Source organism: Trichoplusia ni, chromosome 11 (genome assembly GCF_003590095.1).
Source record: "Trichoplusia ni isolate ovarian cell line Hi5 chromosome 11, tn1, whole genome shotgun sequence".
NCBI lineage: Eukaryota > Metazoa > Arthropoda > Insecta > Lepidoptera > Noctuidae > Trichoplusia > Trichoplusia ni.
Window position 1 is genome coordinate 13,543,639 of NC_039488.1, and position 20,195 is coordinate 13,563,833.

Sequence of the window (20,195 nt, forward strand, 5' to 3'; positions counted from 1 at the left end):
CCCCGATAAATATGCGTGAGTAAACTGTTACATCATATAAAAGAGTATTTTTAAATAACTTTTTTTTAAGTCGATTGTACTTGACAAGCAAACACAATACAAAGTTATTTTAACCCTTAAATAGATACCAAAACATTACCGAGAAACTAATGTTAAGTTTTGAGTCTCTCCGGGCACATCGGAACATGTTGGATCTTTAGACGTCCGGCCGGGAAGCCGGCGCGCGGCGTCGGACGGCAATAGATAAGTCACGTACACTAGGACGTGTCCGATCGTCTCTACAATCCTAGTATTTCTAGTAGAAACTGCATTTCAATATGCAGCTTGTGTTCAGTGGCCCACCTATTCTGGCGTCACTTGATTTGTGAATGGCCGGTCATCCTGATTTGCATGGATAACTGGTACTTCATTCAACTGTTCAATGAATTATTACGATTAGAACCATTTGCGATTTTGAAATAACAACAGTTTTTGTATCTCGTAGAAAAGGTAGGTTTAATATTACTTTAATTACAGAATAACTGAGTTAAATCAGTCAAAATGAGCCAGCTTAAATTAATTTATGAAACCATTATCGCTTTATAAGACACTTTAATTTATTAAGTTTTTAGTAGTCTTGATACGTTTATATTAAATGAAAGTTTACTTTACACTCTGATTTAGGGCTAATTAATAAACTTGTTGAAGGTCAAGTTACAAATTACATTAAAGTTAAAGTTTAATTAATCCTCGCCTACAGTTGTTTGATTTCGGCCGCCGTTTGTTTCAATATATTATTAGTTGGTAAAGATTCGAAAACGAAAACGTGGCGCTTTCGCTATATATTTTTTAACAAATTAAATTGGAAACGTTTACTTCATTGAACCGAAAACCTGAAATAAAATACTGCAGATACAAATTGAAACGTCATTTACAAGCACCAATATCGACAGCTGATGTCAGAGAACAGTAACCTCAAACATTTTAGTTCAGTTCCAAATAGTCTTTAGAAATCGAAAGTAGTGGAACATTTTCGAGAATGTTTACTCAGATGTCGAAAAGTGCGGAGTTCAAAAACTGAGTCAGTCTACAGCTTGTCGTCTTGACCTCAAAGAAAATACTTTAGTATTGTCTGTTAGAAGGTATCACAGAAAACTTGTCACAATTTTATGGTGTAAAGATTATGTTGAACACAAACAAACGTGTTTATTGATTAACTTCAGATCAAATACAAAAAATATTTAAAATAGTAATCAAGTAATAAGAATTAAGCTTACATCAATTAGACTACATTTGAACTCGCTTTTTGTATCCATAAATATCAGATAAAAGCAGAATCGAATAACATTCCGTTCGATTTCGCACATCCCTAGACAAACTCGATTCGGATGGCAGCGACAGGGAATCGTTCGGTACTTAGCTCCGATGCGAGCCGCTGGTGCATGAAACTTGAGCTCATGTCTCCGTCAACTATTATATAAGCTTCAGTTTTAAAGTGATTTACTGCATTTGTTGTTAAAGTACTACTGAAATATGGAGAGAAAATATTGTCAGAAACGTAGCGAGCCCAGAAGAAAAATAAAATAGGAAACTATAAATTTATAGTGTGCTCGTTTAAACATCCGGAAAATGCGGGCATTAATCGTCAGTTGAAATGGCGGCGACTGTCAGAGTGAGGATTTATGACATGATAACCGAGAAGCTGGAAAAAGGTGCAAGTGAATGACCAAAGCATTGATTCAATTCTACAGATTATTCTGCACAATTTCTCTATAGCTAGCAAGCTACAGTACCTACTGGGATTATCTTAACCTAACTGGACGGTACCGCATCTATTACACAAAGTTATGTCATCCTAACCTCGACGATCCAATATTCCAATATCCGATGCTCTATCTGTCACCAGTTACAATCGGGTTCGGTGGTTAACGCAACGAATGCTCTTTGGAGCGAGGACAGTTGTCGAAACAAAAAAAAATTGACAGTCGAATATTGTGCACGATCATAGTAAGTTCCACTTGCTCCTATAGACTAAGTTAATGATGAGATTCTTAGTCTTTTAAGGTGTCTTTAAAAACTCATTATACGGAATGTATCCCCAGAGAAAACACAGCCCGCTAGCTGTTTCACACGCTGAGTAATTGTCACGTAGTAAGAAAGGATTAGAGAGTGCTTATATTAAGTGGAATTACTTAATTTGCTTGTACTAACCATCGCCAAAATCCTTCGTTTTTGGCGTTGCGATAGTAGCATCGTTAGCGTTTGGAAATGTGCCCAGAACATGACAATAGGTGTGCTGCGGATATGAAATGTCAGATATGGCTATAAATACGGATTTTAGAATATTTGGATTCCAGAGCCGAATATGAAATTATTTTGCATGTCCGTCGCTGACAAACACAGATATTGCATTTTTTTGAGATTTTTGCTTTGTGACACTAGCATTTATAGTGTATTTTATTTGTTGGATAACAGAGTCCAAAATAGTTAAAGACTTTAAAAGAATCATTCGTGTGGATTTAGCAACACATTTTGGGTAGGTACGGCTAATCTATATATACTAATATATAAAGCTGAAGAGTTTGTTTGTTTGTTTGAACGCGCTAATCTCAGGAACTACTGGTCCAAATTGAAAAATTCTTTTTGTGTTGAATAGACCGTTCACCGAGGAAGGCTTTAGGCTATAAACCATCACGCTGCGACTAATAGGAGCTAAGATACAATGGCAAATGTGAAAAAAAACTGGGCAGGTATACATGAATCATAACTTATATCTTCTACCCACGGGGACGAAGTCGCGGGCAACAGCTATTTTTAATATAATGATATAGTTTAGAACATCCGTTCATTAACAATACGATTCTCTTATATTATGTCACAAAATAATCAGTTCAATATTCAAGTTACTCGATAAAATAATTTAATATGAAGGGCTCAGATTTATGCAGTAAAAGCATTATTCAAATGTATGGAAATTATTCCTAACTCTGATTTACCTGCGTTGATCTTTTAAGGATGAGGCCCGCAGACAATGATATCTTTAATCAACGCTGTGTTTTTTCTTTTATTAAAGGTATCTTTTATTGAATCATTTCATCAAGATTTCATTATTAAAATAAATATGGTTTATCTTTTGATTACTGATTGAATAATTTTTGGCTTCTTTAATACCAAATGATTTTTCGTAATCCAAAATTTTACATTGAAGATTTTGAGAGAGAAAATATAACTTATATTTACTTTATCTGTCAAGCGTATGAGAAAGTCAATTTTTAATACACATTTTGAGATGAAACTTGATCTGAATAAAGCTAAAATGCCATTCAAACAGCTGAGTCAAATAACACTATCCTTTTCGGCACTCCTCAGCATCAATTCCCTTTGAAAGAGTTCCTCATTACAAATTCAAGCCGCATTTACATTTCATAAATTTTTCAGTCAGTTCGTAAACGGAAACTGTTGGATCGGCTCTCGCTTGTCTGAGATCGATTATTCTGGACTTTAGCTCTTGGATGAGTTTGAGAACTTTATGAAATAGTTTCCTCTCTTTGTGTGAAAATAAATGATTGTAAGGATTTTCAATAATAGGGTTGTTAAAATCACGTCACTCGAAAAAATAATCTGTTGGGCTTTTGTAGTGCAGTGGCTTTATTATTATGGTTTTGAATTGGGTATTTGAACCCTACTTAAGAAATCGACGTCTGTTTTTTAGTTACTTAAGATTTGTCTAATTTCTTTCTTTCTAAGATTCTTTCCTCCTTGTCTGTTATTCTGAATGAAGCTATCCATATTTCATAAACCACATTAACAATCTAATTTATATCATGAATTGAATGTGCTGTACAATTATTTGAACGAGCAATTAACAAGCTCTCAGCCAAACCATAATAGGTTCCATTTACAAGGTTTCAATCTCCGACATAACTTAAAACGCCACCGAATCAAAGGCAATCATAATTACGATATAACTCTGTAACGCTACAAGTGGCCATGAAGCAGGCAGTTTGGAAACACATTAGATAGAACGGGGATAATAAGATTTGGCAAGTTTAATTAATCTAAGAAACAGAAAAAAAACATGAGAGAGCTGATCGAGGTACGACGCGGCCGTGCCAATGCTTGTGAGATTCGGGTTTTTTTACTTTTCGATATACAATAACATCTTAAACTAAGTATAGGTATGACTATATTAAAATGGAATGTATGCTAATATAATATTATTTAATTTGTTATACTTAACAATTGTATTTGTTTATAAATATTTCTCCGTCACCCGCCGTTTTCAGACCCTACAGAACTCCCACACATTCTGTGACAGCTCATACGAAAGCCTTAATTAACTATTTGCTTTATGTAACGTCACCTATTCATGGCAGCAACCAGCTTGTTAACGTTTTTAATTAGTTCTTACTCTCAAGAATATGGATACCACTCATAACTTTTACAGAAGTTAGACTCTATGAAAGTTTCAGACTCCGAAGGCACACAAGTTTTATTTTTATTGCTACCGAGAGAAATGTTTGCGTTGTAAAATAATTTCGTCTGTAGTTAATATTAGCAAAATCTTGTTAAAACATGACAAAGAGTTTTATTTTTGAATACTGATGGTTATGACTAACAATATGTTATGTACGTAGCATTTGACAAAAAGTCAATATTTAGTTCTTAAAGGTCCTATTTACAAGGGGTTTTCTGTCAGTTTTCTATTATGCCCAAAACAAAAGTAATTGTTCCCAATTTTTTCAATTACTTCTCTAATATATAAAAATGCGACGTACAGATCTTTCAGACAGACGTTTCACGTGGTTCAATATATTAAAATTGTAAAAAACATTTCCGACCTAAGAAAATAATTTACCAAATTCAAGTTTCATCACAAGAACAAACAATAATCATTCATTCTCGAAGCAATTCTCCGACGACAAAATTTAGTCGCCGTCTTCTTAAATAGGAAGTGAACTAACCTTTGTATGGAGCAGAGGATATCAGTAGGCCTGAAGACCAGCGCGAAGGTGACGAGGTAGCACATGAGGATCCCCGCCAGCAGCACGTAGGACAGCTCGCGGCCGCTCGCGCGCACCACCGGCGTCGAGCTGTGCCGCACCCACACACCACACACGAAGCTGATGGGAGAGCGGAGGGATTAGATGATGATGAGGATGATAACGTCCTGGATGTATGGTTGCTATCTGTTGACCCTCATAGACTAGTTTTAGTACAAAGCTGGGTGATACATCATATTACTATCACCTGATCCTGATAGATCTGAACATATATTTTTTAATGGATGAAAAATGGTGACTCGTTGAGAATTAGTGTACATTTTATGCCTTCAAATTTTCGACTTTGATATCGACACTAGATAGATAGGTACTGCTGTTTTAGAGTTGAAAATTTTGTAATTTACGAAGCATTAGTATCTAAAGGAATTCGGGAAGGCTTTTGCCATGCTAATCTATGGTAATACGTTGGGGTATGTTGGATTGGATATTTCCCAAAAAAGAATGGCATAAAAATCATAAACACGAGGCTTATTTTCGTTTTGTAAACATTAAAAATAAAGCTTGTTGTTGAGCATTAATAAAAAAGCGTAAATATCGGTTTCACAAATCCATAGGAATACAGCATTCAGCAAAGTTGGAATCCCTAATTTAATGAAGCAATCTCCAGTCAAATCACGTATCGTGTTCGAAATTGTGTGGATCAGGCGCGGATTCTTCTGCGCGGTTCCCTCGTCAATCATGAATACTTATTAACTGACTCGAATACTGATAGATTTATTATTATCCTCCCGACCTATATTTGATAAGTTATTTCTTTCTGCATTAATTGAGAATTCCATGGGGTTTTCATAGCTTAAGCTGAAACTTTTCTTTTTGTTCAATTATGAACAAAAATCCTCCTGCCTTGCCTTTTGAAATAATATGATTCGAGATCCAATATGAATGGCCAAAGCCGTTCATCTTTTTAATAATTTAATTATTTCAATTTTCGATTTCTACTCGTATTTATAAAAATTTCATAATCTGAGATGTGTACAAAACTGTAGGCAGCATTATGTCTTCATTTCTGAGAATAGTTAATACGTATTTCACGATGTGGTGGAGTTTGCCTCGATTCGTGGCTTCCAACGAAACTTTGTCTTCCGCTCCGGTCACAGATGTAACAATACCGCTACACAGCGCCACTGTTGCGGCGGATAATGCGGACAACTCACCACAGCGGCAACAGCCAGTACTATTTAAATAAAGGCAACTTGTATGCTCGCTTCTAGCTTTGTGAATAGACTTGTAATTAGATTTGATGGAATGCAGCTTAACCATTTACAATTTATTTTAATACGATTATCAGTTTTAGACTATCAATGGTAATATTAAAGTCCTTTGAAGATAATGTGGTCATACTATTAAGTGATTAAGTTACTATTTGGACAATCTCTTGTCTTTGTAACTGTCCCACACTTACGCAGTCAGAAGTATTCCAACGGAGGAGAAGGACATAGCACCGATGGCCCAGGCGGAGTCTGGCCGGAGGTAGGCCTCGGGTATCTGCCGGCACTCAGTCTTCGTGGGGTTCGGTAACGTGCCACGCGGACACACCGTGCACTGCGTCTCTTCGATAGACCGGATCTAAAGGTACAGACATTATGGGGTAAATAATATTTAAGATTACTGTAGTGTTGTACTATTTGTATTAAGAATGCTAGTAGAATAACGTTTAGTCCTGATTCGCACGGGAGCTTTTTTAACGCGCGTTAAAAAAGCGTTCAAATAGAACAAATGCACATGTTCATACGACTATTCTCTTTAGCGCCCAACGCCCAGCGCTCAAAATGGAACACTACTCGATAAAAAAGCGTCGCGTTTTAAAAGCGCGGACGTATGAACAAGTACTTGGAAATGCATTTGTTCTATTTGAACGCTTTTTTATCGTGCGTAACTCCCGTGTGATCAGGCCTTTACAGATTAAAATATATTATGAATTTTGTCAAATTTTTGCGTGTGGAAAAAAATTTGTGCGGTTCATGAGACTGGTACTGAAAATAGCTGTAGTTTTTTGGGAGACGCCAAGACGTCTTCAATATTCTCAACAAAAAAAAACATCGAATTGGTTAATTTAATCAACATATTTAGGTTCAAGAGTATTGTGACTCTCACCTCATACTGCGTGCAGTTAAAGCAGTGCCAGCAGCAGCTCTCGCCCTCCACGTACTGTTTGGCCTGTCCCAGCTCGCACTCGGCGCTGCAGACTGACTCCGGAGGGTGACGCTCGCCCCACTTAAACTGTATATCTGTAGGGACAAAGGGTTATTAAAGAGACCAACAAACATAATAATATGGCATATTTGTTGTATGCTAACACCAAATGCATTTTATTTACTTCCGCGCTTATATTTAATTTCTGTATCCCAGGCTTTTCATAAATATTTAAGTCTCATGCATTGTGGATCACACATAGGTATACTCGTCCTACGCGGGAATACTTGTCGTGCTTAGGGGCGTAGTGTCCTCAACTAAATTTGACCGTGCACTCAAATGAAACATATTGTAGATCAACTAATTTTTAAATAGGTTTTGAGGATGAATCTTTTTTAAATTGGAGAACACAGAAACGCAGGCGAATAATTATCACTTACCCTGAATCTTAAGCTCAAGAGCTCCATCCAGGTAGTGGCCAACATTGACCCAGCGGTACACCCCCTTTTGGACTTGCTTAAAGTGCAGGATATTGTACCGCGCGGGACCGTCGCCGTTGCTGTCAAAGTGGAACTCGTCTCCAGACAGACCTAAGACAGGAAAAATTAACTTTGTCGTACGTTGGAGTTCGCCAAAATATTTTAAACTTATATTTGTTGTGAACTCATGTACGAGTATGTTATTGTTACATTGATAAAATACTCGATAAAAATGGAAACGCTTAATTTATTACGGGTATTGAAATGCACCCATCAACATAACCTATACCCGCATCATCTTTAGCCCGCTATCAGCGACAAGAGTGGCAATGACGTTATCGTAACAGTTATCCTTCGAAGCAGCATGGATACCCATTTTCTTACAAAATGAGGTATTCAATTTGAGAAAACGACCTGATTTTTGCAGATTCCAAAAACTTTTGAAAAGTAAAAAAAATTGAAAGTTGACATTGTCATCGCAATATTTAACTAGCTACCTAAGTATATGATATTTCTGAGTGAACTTTATAAATATTTTAAGAAACGACAGTTTTATAGAACAACTTTCAAAGAAATAGGTTCCTCAGAATCTCAGCCGCGACGGCATTAATAACGCGCCAGGTGTTCCAGCCCCAAATGTCTTGCTTTAGTTTACTCTGTTATGTTACTTCGCAACATTCTCTTAATAAACTCCAACGCAAGTGCACGTAGGAACTCCTTTAAATTAACTTTTACTGTTTGTGGAACTCGGTTTTCATTTACGTTATGTTTCATTTTGCCCTACATGGCTCTTGCCTGGTATGGTCTAAATGAAGTAAGGAAATTAAACAAAATTACCATTATTCTTTATGATTAATTTAGATCTAACATTACGAATAAGACCTCTTTGTATTAAAGTTAATTTATATTTTTTCTTTTAATTCATCTTATAATAATTCAGCATAATATAGAGGTTTTTTTTTCTCTTACCGACGAAGTTGACCTTCCTCAAATAGCGCAGGAGATCGGCTCCGCTGGCAGGCCGCATCGCGTCGCAGAGGCCAGCCCGGCCCCCGCACACCGCCGCGTGCATGTCCCTGGTGACAAATGTTATGGTCAATACTTGGTTCCTAATAAAAGAAAAGAAAATTTATGACTGGACCAAATTGGATTGGTAGGTAATGTTTTAGCCGTTAAGAGTTCCATTTCGAAAATATGTAGTCTGGAATTAGTGGCAGGAAAATATTGAAAAGATAAAAGAAAATGTGTTCATATGTTCTTTAGTAGCTCACGGTTCAGGCATATCCAGATAATCTATATTGGTTCAGTTTAAATAATTAAAACTGTTAAACGAAAAACAGTCCGGAAAGTCTTAATTTTCGCAATTGAATACATTCATTATTCGTGCAGACAATCTCGAATATTTTTCCAGTTCTCAAAGGCTATGTGCGATGAAATGAGACCATTTGCGGGAGCTGAATGCAACGGGGTCGGACGCAGAATGCGCTCTTTTAAGGCCGCATTTAAGAGAGCTTAAAATCTGCTTTTTTGTAAAGATACCTGCGGGTTCGTTGATGCGGCCCCTCTTTATGTAGCTGGAGACACAATGCTCTGCTCACTGAACCCAATTTAAAGCTACAAATTACGTCCTCATCTCGGTAAAAATAAACTGAAACTGTCACAATGAGTTTACCTCATATGTAAATCTTGTTTCTAGACTTATTCAATTACCTTCTGATACTTTAAATATCAAGGCGTTGTCACTCTGAAGTGGTAAGAAATTAAGTGGTAACATTTTCATTAGTGTTCCTTTTTTTAATATGTAATTATTCAATGTATATAAATTATGATTATTAAACTGCCCTTAATAGAAATCCTGACTATAATTATTTAAATGTGTGAACCAATTATTGGCCGAACAAATGATTTTTATTGTAACGTTATTCCAATGACTACCATTGTACTGAAATGAATAACAAATATCGAATATTGAAGCTAATACGCAAACCGCGTGGAACTAGTTAATTATTACAATGTTAACTCTGACTATACAAATTAATATTTAGTGGTTTTACTAATTACCAGTAATAACTATTAGGTTTCTGCGTAAAGGTCACAAAAAGTCTATCCATCCGTCTCCAGCCTGTATCTCATGAATCATGATGAATAGAAACTTAAATTTTAATAAAAATAAAATACAGAGCTTGAGCGAGTACTACGGTCTTTACTTTCTTTAGCGTATTTTGTACGGAACCCTTTAGTGTCAAGAGTACCGAGTCGAGCTTTACCGGTTTTATATTCCTTATAAACATTAACACAGGGGAAATGTTCACAAATACTGTTACTACACTAATAAATATCTGTTCATTAGTTTATCCGGGAGGCATATTCTATAAGCACCCATTGTCCCGGATAAACAACGCTTACAGCCCAGCCTCGAACAGATCCCGGTAATCCTAACCATGTATCTGTTAATTAAAACCCTTATCTAAATTATTCGCATGAAGTTTGTGGTAAAACGTAGGAGTTTTATAGGGCCATTACATTTTATAGGAAATTAGACAGAAATCAAGAGAGAAAAGAGTTTTTATTTTATTTTTGTCACACCATTTAAAGAGTTCTTTTTAATTCCTGTTCGGTAAATTAGTCTCTATAGTAACCTGAATAGATGAAGTATAAAAATAATAAAAGTCAGTCAGCTGTATTCATGAGCTGTTTACTTTTTTTGGAATACGAAAATTTTATTAATAGGCTTAGTTTTTGTTTCATTAAACAACGCTGGCTAATTGAGGACTTCTTATACAACTAAAATTCACTCGTATTTTAATGTAGAAAAAATGGTTCAAAATATATTTCACAACTTTAACACCACGAAATCTTGTCTCAAACTAAGCAGAGCTTGTATAATAAGTACTGAAAAACTGGTAAACATACATAAATATATCTAACTACTTATGTACATACATTTTATGAATAAAAATCGTCACCACGTATGAAATACCAATGATATTCGTATCCTGAAAAATAACATTGCGCGATTGCACATACATTAAACTAAACACAAAACAGCAAGCTTTGTCAGCGATCTTTAACGTTTACATCATAATAAATCCAAGTAAATAGGGGTGTATGTCTACTGAAAGCAGTCGTATGCTCCTTTCGTCTCGTCTTTTTAGATTCAAGACCCATAATGGTTCGTATAGACACGCAAGCTTCGCTCCTCCGGCCTTTCATACATTCATACATAGCTACATGCATGGTTGCATGGATCCTTGTTTTCAGTCTTTTCAAAGCTCCTAAGGTTTGTTTACTGTAGCGGAGTAGTTTTTTTTGTTGTTTTCTTGGATGTATGCTTGAGAAGTTTCATTATAGAGCCAATTGAGACTCTGATTCATTATCCTTGTTTCCATCGCGAATGTTATTGTTATGAGACCGTGTTGTAGATAGACGATTAGTCAAAATTTTTGTATGTTTTAATTTTTATATATTTGATTTAATGTTTAATAGTAATTTTGAATAACTTTCCTGTAGTATCTCAGTATTGTTTACTTTAGTTGTAATTTAATTACATAAAACAGATAGTAGTGCCGTGCAGAAATTAAAATTAGCCTATTATCCCAAGAGGTAAAACTACCAACAAACCTTTAACCAATTTCCCTCCATTCATTAATACAATTTCCTTTCATTTCCAACTTCTAAAAACCAAATAAACTGAGTTAACACAATATCCAAGTAGCTGTCTCCAAAGATGTCACTCCGTTAGCTCCCTTTGTTTCAAACACTTCATAAACCCGTACAAAGACCCCGAAAAGTTGTCCATTTGGCTGTAATTGAATCAACGGTAATGGTGGAAAGAAAGTAGTTATAGTAGCTGAAAGCTTTGTCCCCAGTGAGGGCTTCATAACGTGCGGTAATGTCTTTCTCGTTAGAAACGTTCTGTTTCCACCATTCTTACAAATTGAGGAAGCAGTTGCTCTAAAACTTTTGTGTTAATGTTTATATGTGGTTGGAATGGAGCGAATGAACTTAAGTTCTTGAGAGCTTTTGTTCTGATTTCTCCATCTAAGGAGTAGGTCTGGGATTTTTAGTCTAAATAATATAACATAGTTACGATTAAGATTTTTTTCAGTTTGGGTATTGTTCGGCTCAAAAAAGGACATTTGAATATCACTATGTTGTCTTTGTTTAACTTTATTTATTTAGGTGCCGTCAAAAATTCTGTTATTGCCAAACAAGCGTTGTATACATAACACTTGTTTACAAAATCCACAATAGACTGAATGATTTATCAAAACACAATGGGCACTCCCATCAAAAGCCAAACCCAAAATAAAGCACGAGTAAAAACCGTCGAAAGGGGAAACAGAACCGAATGCTAATCATAAAATATAGATCGACAGCCCTCCATACATCATGCTCCTCACAATAGCTCCGATCCAGGTCTGTCTGCCCCATTCCCCTTTCGTTTGAAACGTGAGTGCATGTTTTGTTCCCAAATGGACCCTTTTTTATCAGAACGTCCCTTTTCTTGTCAAGTTGGCATTCAACCCAGCTCCCTTTGAGGCTTTAGATAAAAAGGTGGTTAGGCGAAGCTATGGCTGAAAAATGAAATCACGTAGCTCCTGTAACTTTTTACAGATCAGACTTGCATACAAAAACTACGCTTCCTAAACTACTGAAGTAAAAACTAAAATGTACGAAAAAGTTTTATTACATTTTCCTGAACCTTTTTATTACAAAAGAAATATGTATAACGTCATTGGCAGTGTGTGTAATATTTGTTATGTGTACAAACAATATTGTTTAGGAAGAGTATGACATCATACCCAAAATCTGGATGGAATGTTAGTAAACGGATCTTATGGAATATATTTTCTTAAGTTTATGGGCCTTCCATTGTGAACCTGAAAGGCACTTATCAGTTTTATTGCTTGGCAACAAGCACCCCATAAAATTGGATGACACGGTTGACCTTTGCATCTTCAAAAGGAATCTCAAGATTATTTTTTACGGAGCCGGCAAAAGTTATGGTTTCTATGAAATATTATAATAAACCTTTTCTGGTTGAGTAGTAGTAATCTTTTTTGCCGGGCTTTCCCTTTTGGGTTTCCTAATTAAACTCATGGCTTTTTGCTTGAAATGCACCAAATAAGACGTAGAAATTGAAAAAAGTTTAAGATGCATAAGTATAGCATGAATCGTTGAAGTATATGGCAGTCGACTAAATTACAGTCTGCAAAAACTTGGTAACACAAACTCATTGATTAAAATAGTTCGAGTGGCGAGCTGAGCGGCTATAACAACTTTGGCCGTTGTAATAATTTAGCTTTTAGCAACTTTATTTATAAAGCGATAATAACTCTTGATTTTTTAATAAAAGGTGCTAAGTCTTTACAAACTGAACCTTTGTTTCGTTTCCAAGTACTTTAAAAGCTAGGGCTACAAGAATTAATTTAAAAGTAAAGATAAGAAGTAATATACAGAAGTGAAGTCGGGGTAAAAGAATATAGAAAAGGTATAGACTGGCCTTAGCTCAAGGCACATAATTGAATTAGTGTCATGAAGTGAATGACTGAATCTGTACTTATCTAGGAGAGATTTCCTTTGAGATTTGTGTCCAAACTTCTACTTCTGAAGTGGGACCTATTACCTGGCCATAGGTTAACATAACTATTCGCTAATAAATAGGCATTATACCCGTGTAAGCCGGTCGTTAGTCAGGAGCCGCAAAGAGGACAAATTCGGAAGTCTTCCCATCTGATTACATTTGAATCAATGTTACAAGGATCGTGTGAAATTAATTCTAGTGATCCTGAGGAAGTCTCGACCCTGCACCCTTTGGGACCGCTAATTGATATGGGCCCGACCTCTCCATTAACATGACCTCCAAAATTTGATTAAATACTGTTAAAGTAATACTGTTTTGGAAATTTGTTTACCCTCTAGGCCTCGTATGATAAATTATTCATTATTTGAGCGATTACGACCCTAATTTGCAAACCGACAGCTTTTAATAATATGTATGTAGTTTTGTTCTAAAACAAAACAGGTATATTTTGAACTAGCTGTTGCCCGCGACTTCGTCCCCGTGGGTAGAAGATATAAGTTATAATTCATGTATACCTGCCCAGTTTTTTTTTCACATTTGCCCTTGTATCTTAGATCCTATTAGTCGCAGCGTGATGGTTTATAGCCTAAAGCCTTCCTCAATTAATGGTCTATTCAACACAAAAATAATTTTTCAATTTGAACCAGTAGTTCCTGAGATTAGCGCGTTCAAACAAACAAACAAACTCTTCAGCTTTATATATTAGTATATAGATATATAGATTAATATTGGTACTTCTGTGAAAAAGAGAATTAATTGTCGATTCCATATTAATTTTCAACGAGGTTAAATTATTGAGTTCATGACGTTGGAGGCGGTAAACCTTGGATCTTCTGAAAGGATTATGGAAATGATTTTAAGAATACAAAGCTAATTTATTAGTCTCTAGCTATACATAAATTATTATTTTTTGTTTCTTTTTTTTATCTGCAGGCGATAAATGTGATTTTGAGCACTGTATGTGCTTCTTTTTTCCTTTATCTTTTTGATTATCTACTGGTAGTCATCTACCTCTACATATTAAAGCCACTTACCTTATAGAGTAGGCGAAGGCCATGACGGCATCAGACACGAACTGCAGCTGCCTCTCGAACTCCGTGTTCTGGTGCGTGAGGCGCTCCTGCCCGGAGCAGGCGCGCGAGTACTGCCCGTTGTACGGCGTCTTCGGGCTGCCAGGATAGCGGCACTGGAAGTGGTCCTCCCAGAATTCTGATGAAACAAATGAATCTTTAATATGTGGCTGCCTTAGACGACATTTGCAATTTTGGGAGAGACAATTTGGGCTAATTCAATGTTGACCCAAAATTTCCAAAAATGCTGAAACTTCTCTTTGGTGGTTAGTTAATGTTTCAAGATTGGTAAGTGTGAATGTTATGCAAATGTGTCATGAATTAGAGACCTCTTAAATCTAAATAATCCCAGTAAACTACGTAACTGATTCATATCTTTAGAGCCAACTTTGAAGACAAAGTTGAAGACAGAGTCAAAGTGCTTTGGTGTAACATCTAACTGCAAAGTTTTGCGGTTCCTGAAAGTCATCACAAGAATTTAAACCTTGCTTCCTACGAGTTGTATACAAATATAATTCAGTTTTTAATATTGTAACGAGAATGATTGTTTCTTTTGTGATAGTGTAACTATTTAAATTAATGAGAAAAAAAGAATATTTACATATTCTTAAAACTTTTAGATTTCATATGTATTACTCATTTAGTAATACTAATCTTATTTTATAACAAAAAATTGGTAGCTCATAAAATCAACAAGTTGGTAACATTGCCAAAACCAGAGAAAATCTTTACCTAAATAGGTAAACCCCAAAAAGCCCCTGATTGTAAATCAATGTGCTCTTATCGGATCTAATTACACATTCTCCAGAAAGATTCGTGGAGGTCTGGCCGCCTCTCCCCGCAAATCAGTCAACCGAGCCAAACACTTGACTGAGACAAATGACGGAAAGATTTTTGGGAGGGCTGCTTATACAGTTGTAACTGTCGACAACTCTATTTACCTATTAAAAGAATAAACGACGTTTGTGATATAAAATAAATTATTGAAGATTTAGCGAAAATATCAAACGATATGTGAAAAGTACCAAGAACTTAATAAAAGCTAGTATAAACACTGGTTTGAACACAAAATGAGGTTACAATTAATAATGTGGCATCAAATCCTTTTGACTTAATTACGAAAGCCGCTGTTGATTCACAAAAACAAATCAAAACTTCGAATCTCCAACATAATTTAAGAGCCACTAAAAGCACACTCATCTTAAAACAAGTTAGTTTTAATTACGTAATGGAAATGATTTGATAATTCACACCAATTATAAGGCACCCCAAGTTTGGTCCAACTTGCGAACGACGCCGAAGTAACAAAGTTTCGCCTGAATTCCATCAGAGCTCCACCATAATAAGAAACGCTTTTCCATCTAAAACAAAGTTTCGGAGTGTTCTCAACTATTTGTAATCTCAGATCCGAGATAAAAGAGAAAATCTTAAGATTTATGTTTATCCTGAAGTCCGTTTTCGAATTTGAAGATTTATTTGTTTTTCATGTTAATTTGATAGATTAGACAAAATCTTGAAATCACTTTTGTTAAATTGACAATACCAGGATTTCTGTTATTCGTTAACACGGCGAGAAATAAAGAAACTAAGTCGTAATAAGTTCGAATTACGTCAGAGGAAACGAATTCCACAATTATTTACTTATATACTTATATTTACTTACCCACAAACCAGGGGTTCCTCTTATTATTCTTCACATTCAACCCTAAAAAGTATTCCTTGAATCCCTTGACATCGTTAGCTTGAGGTTGTACGCTGATGGTGCCTTCCACTGCGCGTTCATTGCCGTCGGACACCAGAGACCTGGCGCTCCATCCATCGGAGCCGACCCAGCTGAAGGAACCAGTGGCGTTGGCTCGCTCCACCGCCCTCATCACACCTGCCACTTCTTGGTCGGAACCGAAGATGATGGCACCTGGCAAAAAGAGGTTCTATTTGAAGTGGGTAAATTTGGTAAACTGGAGGCCGACCCCAAAATAGTTGAAAAGTCTAGGCTGATGATTATGAAAAGGGTGAAATTGAAGATATTTGCAAGCACGAAGTTCGTTCAAATTCATTCACTAAAACCTATCAGAAATACCAGTTTACTCAGTCAACATTGTACCTAAAAGCTAACATCAATTTCAGTGTTGCAACTCCGTGTTTGTCTTACAGCACTACAACTTGTTCGTTACCTGCTTCTGTTGAACAAACTGGTCTACATTCACGAAACTAATTTATTAGCTCTCGCAGGGACGGAAATCCGAAGGGATGCCTCGATTTATTTAACAGGTAAGCCTCTTAAGGCCTCGTAAGACGGCACGTGTAATCCATCTAATATTTGAGTATAATTTGGATTACGGGATTATGAAGGCTAGGCGGCGTTAGAATGGATGGCTGATATTGTTCTACTGAACATTACTTTGCTTTAATCTTAAGAGTTTATGGTATTTTGACTGTTGATGCTGCCAGGAGTAAACATTGTTTATGATTTGAGTATTTAAGACTTAATAATCTCGTCTTAATTAATAAAAAAACTACCGTTTTCCTAATAATTATATCTTTAATTGGTTAAAATCTTTTAAAGTATTGAGCGAGTAATCAAATAATCATATCCAGAACTGTTGAATTGAATAACCCTTTTTCAACTGGAAAATCTACATGTTGAATTTCAGTTAATACATATGTAACAGAGTTCCCGCTCAGATCAAGCATTTATCAGCTAAAGCTAAAAGCACAATTCACAAAGGCCGTAGCTAATCTAGATCGCTGAGGGCTGGAGCTGCGCTGTCCGCGGCCGCGTCGAGTGGCGCTTCATTATCGATAGGGACCAGGCAGCCGTGGATACACGGATTTATTGCACGATACTTTTGGATGAGATGGAGCAGAGCAGGGCTTTAATGAATCATTTCAGGATTGGTTGGCATTTGTTTTGTAATTGACACACGTTCTCCAATGGAACGGATCAATTCTTGAAACGTAATTGGTCGTTCCGTAATTCATCTTTTTTAATGATTGCGAATATATAGGTGAGGTCTTATTATAATAATGTTTGACGGGCCTGTTGGTCTAGTGGTTAGTGACCCTGACTGCTATACCGAAGGTGGTGGGTTCGATTCCCGCCCAGGACAAATGTTGTGTGATGAGCATGATCATTTGTTCTGGTGTCTGGGTGTAATTTATCTATAATATGTATGTATTTAGAAATATATAAGTAAGTTTATCAGTTGTCTGGTTACCATAACACAAGCTCTGCTTAGCTTGGGATCAGATAACCGTGTGTGAGTTGTCTCAGGATATAGTATTATATTATTATTATTAATGTTGGTGTATTGAAAGCTAAGAATTTGTTAGATATGGCATTATGGCATACAACAGCTGACACTAGAAAATTAAGTAAGTTGGTATAGTGTTGTATAAGTACAGCTAGTAATATTATAATTCTCACTATACCAAAAGGATGTAAAGTGCTGCTCACATATAGTACATACATATTTTATGAGACAAAATTCAATCAGTAAAATATATATAGATAGCACATAAGCTATCTTTATCCTGAGCAGCCGGAAATTTGTTCACGCACCCAACAAGGCTGATATAAAACAACAAACAAAGAAAATTCGTCCTTAAAACCTCATTTCTTTTGTACAAGAAACGCTTATAAAAAGAAAAAGCAAAGACTACATTCAGTATGTGAGTGATAACCTGTATTATAACGCCGCTTTTCTTTTACTCGTACAAAGGAAAACAAAAGTGATGATACGTCTTATTTTCTTTTGCCAAAGTGAACTTAGAACATCAGAAAAGAACTCGTAAATAATAAATGTGAGCGCGGCGTGAAGGCTCCCGACCAGAAGCAATAGACTTCAAATGATACTGCGAAGTTTACAAACAGGGACCTTACTCTATGATGTTGTACTTTAAAAAGTTTCGTATTTGATGGTAAATAGCTATGGTGTCTTATATTTTTGGGGTTCCACTCCCAAAGGGTGAATTCAAGACCAAATTAATAAAGCTAGCTGCCTGGCCGACTTCCACTAGGCTGTATCTTATGAACCATCACAGCAGTTGCAATTTTGATCATTTATATACCAGTGTTATCGCTATACGAACAAATAAAACCCGAAATCAAGTATAAGCAACGGTCCGTAGTCATATATTTGATGGCTGGCCATTTTTTTCTACCAAATTCGTTTATATTCAGCCGATTTGTACGAAAGCCTACCACTCGACCTCCACTTTACTGATTTCGAGCTACTCAAAATATTTCTCTATTCGAAAATGACTGTGTGGGTGTTTAAAGATACCACAAGACCAATCTTAGATATGGATGGTTGCTTCTACAATTCCAAAAGCAATTTTCATTTTGAACGAAAGACTGCACATTTATTAGTTGTTTATACTGCAAAATACATCAATAATAAGTTCACATTTCAAGTGGCTGGCTCGATGCCCGCCAGCGAAGCGTTTCTGCTTTGATTAACTCTTGAACATGAGTGGCAGTAGACTAGATAGCTTTTATTCATAAAATAATAGAACCTTGAAAATTGCTTTTTAAAGTTCAGTAACCAAATGGGTTGATAAAAAGAGCCTCGCGATCCAGCCGTCGATGTGGACGCTCCGGGCGTCGGGAGCCATGTGATGACGATGGGCGGGCTGTGAGTGATGGGTAGCCGCCGAGGACCAGGCCCGTTCCAGACAGGACAGTGCGTAGGTTCCATGCACGCCTCAAAGAGAACTCAACAAGTACTGTGGAACCCATTAGGGCTGACGGATGCCAGGACAGTTTACCGTGGCCCCAGTACACCAAGGGCGAAGGAAGGAACATGGGTTAGTTTTAGTGACTGGAAGTCTGACACTCCGTTCCGCTAAACCCAAAGCTAAAGGATTAATTTAATGATTTCCCATCCGGAAAAAAGTACCCGGTAATGAGTAAAATTAAAACCGCTTGTCCGTCCGTCTGCCACCAGGCTGTATTTCACATATTTTACTTATAACAAATCACAATCTAAGTTAAGGAAAGCCATAAATATGATGGGAAATCATTTTTTTTTAAGAAGAAAAGAATATTTATTTCTTTAACTCATATGTACGGAATCCTCAACCGGGTACATCTCGCATTTAACCGATTTGTGTACTAATTAAATATATTGTATTTGTTTCGTAGTGGTGTCCGTTTTACTCACCTCATTTATCGTCGCGTGAGTGTAAACGGTTTTGTGACAACAGTAACTGTGTCTCACGAAACGTATTATACTAAATACATTTTTGAATTGAACTCTGTAGAAGTGCCACTTCAATTAATGAAGATTGGCTATTAACTGGCATCTTTATCCATCGTTTGTGAGGCAGAAAAATAGAACACATTTTCTATAAGAGACCCTATTTGAGGATAATGACAGCCAGCGTTTTGGGGACACTCTCAGCCTAAATAATAAGGAAGATGTTAGTATCTCGATTTTTAATTTGAGTATTTAAGAAAAATGAGTTCTTAAAAATTGGATTTACTGATAATAAAAATAATGGTTGTTTTAAATAGAATCGTTAATAATAATAATAATAACCCCTCGGGGCTAGTCGTTTTCTCTCTCCATGGGAATAACGCATGACCAGAGGGTACATTAGTATGCTTTTTCAAACCTTGAGATGTAAATAAAAAATGTGTCTGAAGGTATATGTAGGAGCATACATCCGCAGGGCAGCTTGTGGCGAGCTGTTTGTGAGTAGCGACACAACGGAACCTGAATGCCCCAGGGGGTCACTCTTTACGGGGACTCCCAGCTCTTTCTTGCCTTAACTGGCTGGCTAGAGAGGGGTCGCTAGAGCTATATGCTCGGGGGTGGAAGTGTCTAATGGCGTAATAACGAGGAAACCCGCTCCGGGTCTGTGACCCGCGATGGTGAAA

At 36.5% G+C, this 20,195-nt stretch overlaps 1 protein-coding gene across 1 annotated transcript in view; it reads right to left on the bottom strand.

Annotated features, from left to right (window-relative positions):
- The window catches only part of LOC113498744 (metabotropic glutamate receptor 2-like), a 35,889-nt gene that overhangs the window by 4,690 nt on the left and 11,004 nt on the right, over positions 1 to 20,195 (bottom strand). The window contains exons 5-11 of the mRNA XM_026878883.1: positions 15,975 to 16,226; positions 14,276 to 14,450; positions 8,624 to 8,730; positions 7,616 to 7,765; positions 7,137 to 7,270; positions 6,445 to 6,608; positions 4,944 to 5,102 (exon numbers count right to left, since the gene is read on the bottom strand). Coding sequence (XP_026734684.1) covers positions 4,944 to 5,102; positions 6,445 to 6,608; positions 7,137 to 7,270; positions 7,616 to 7,765; positions 8,624 to 8,730; positions 14,276 to 14,450; positions 15,975 to 16,226 — 1,141 coding nt within the window. The remainder of the gene's footprint in view (positions 1 to 4,943; positions 5,103 to 6,444; positions 6,609 to 7,136; positions 7,271 to 7,615; positions 7,766 to 8,623; positions 8,731 to 14,275; positions 14,451 to 15,974; positions 16,227 to 20,195) is intronic.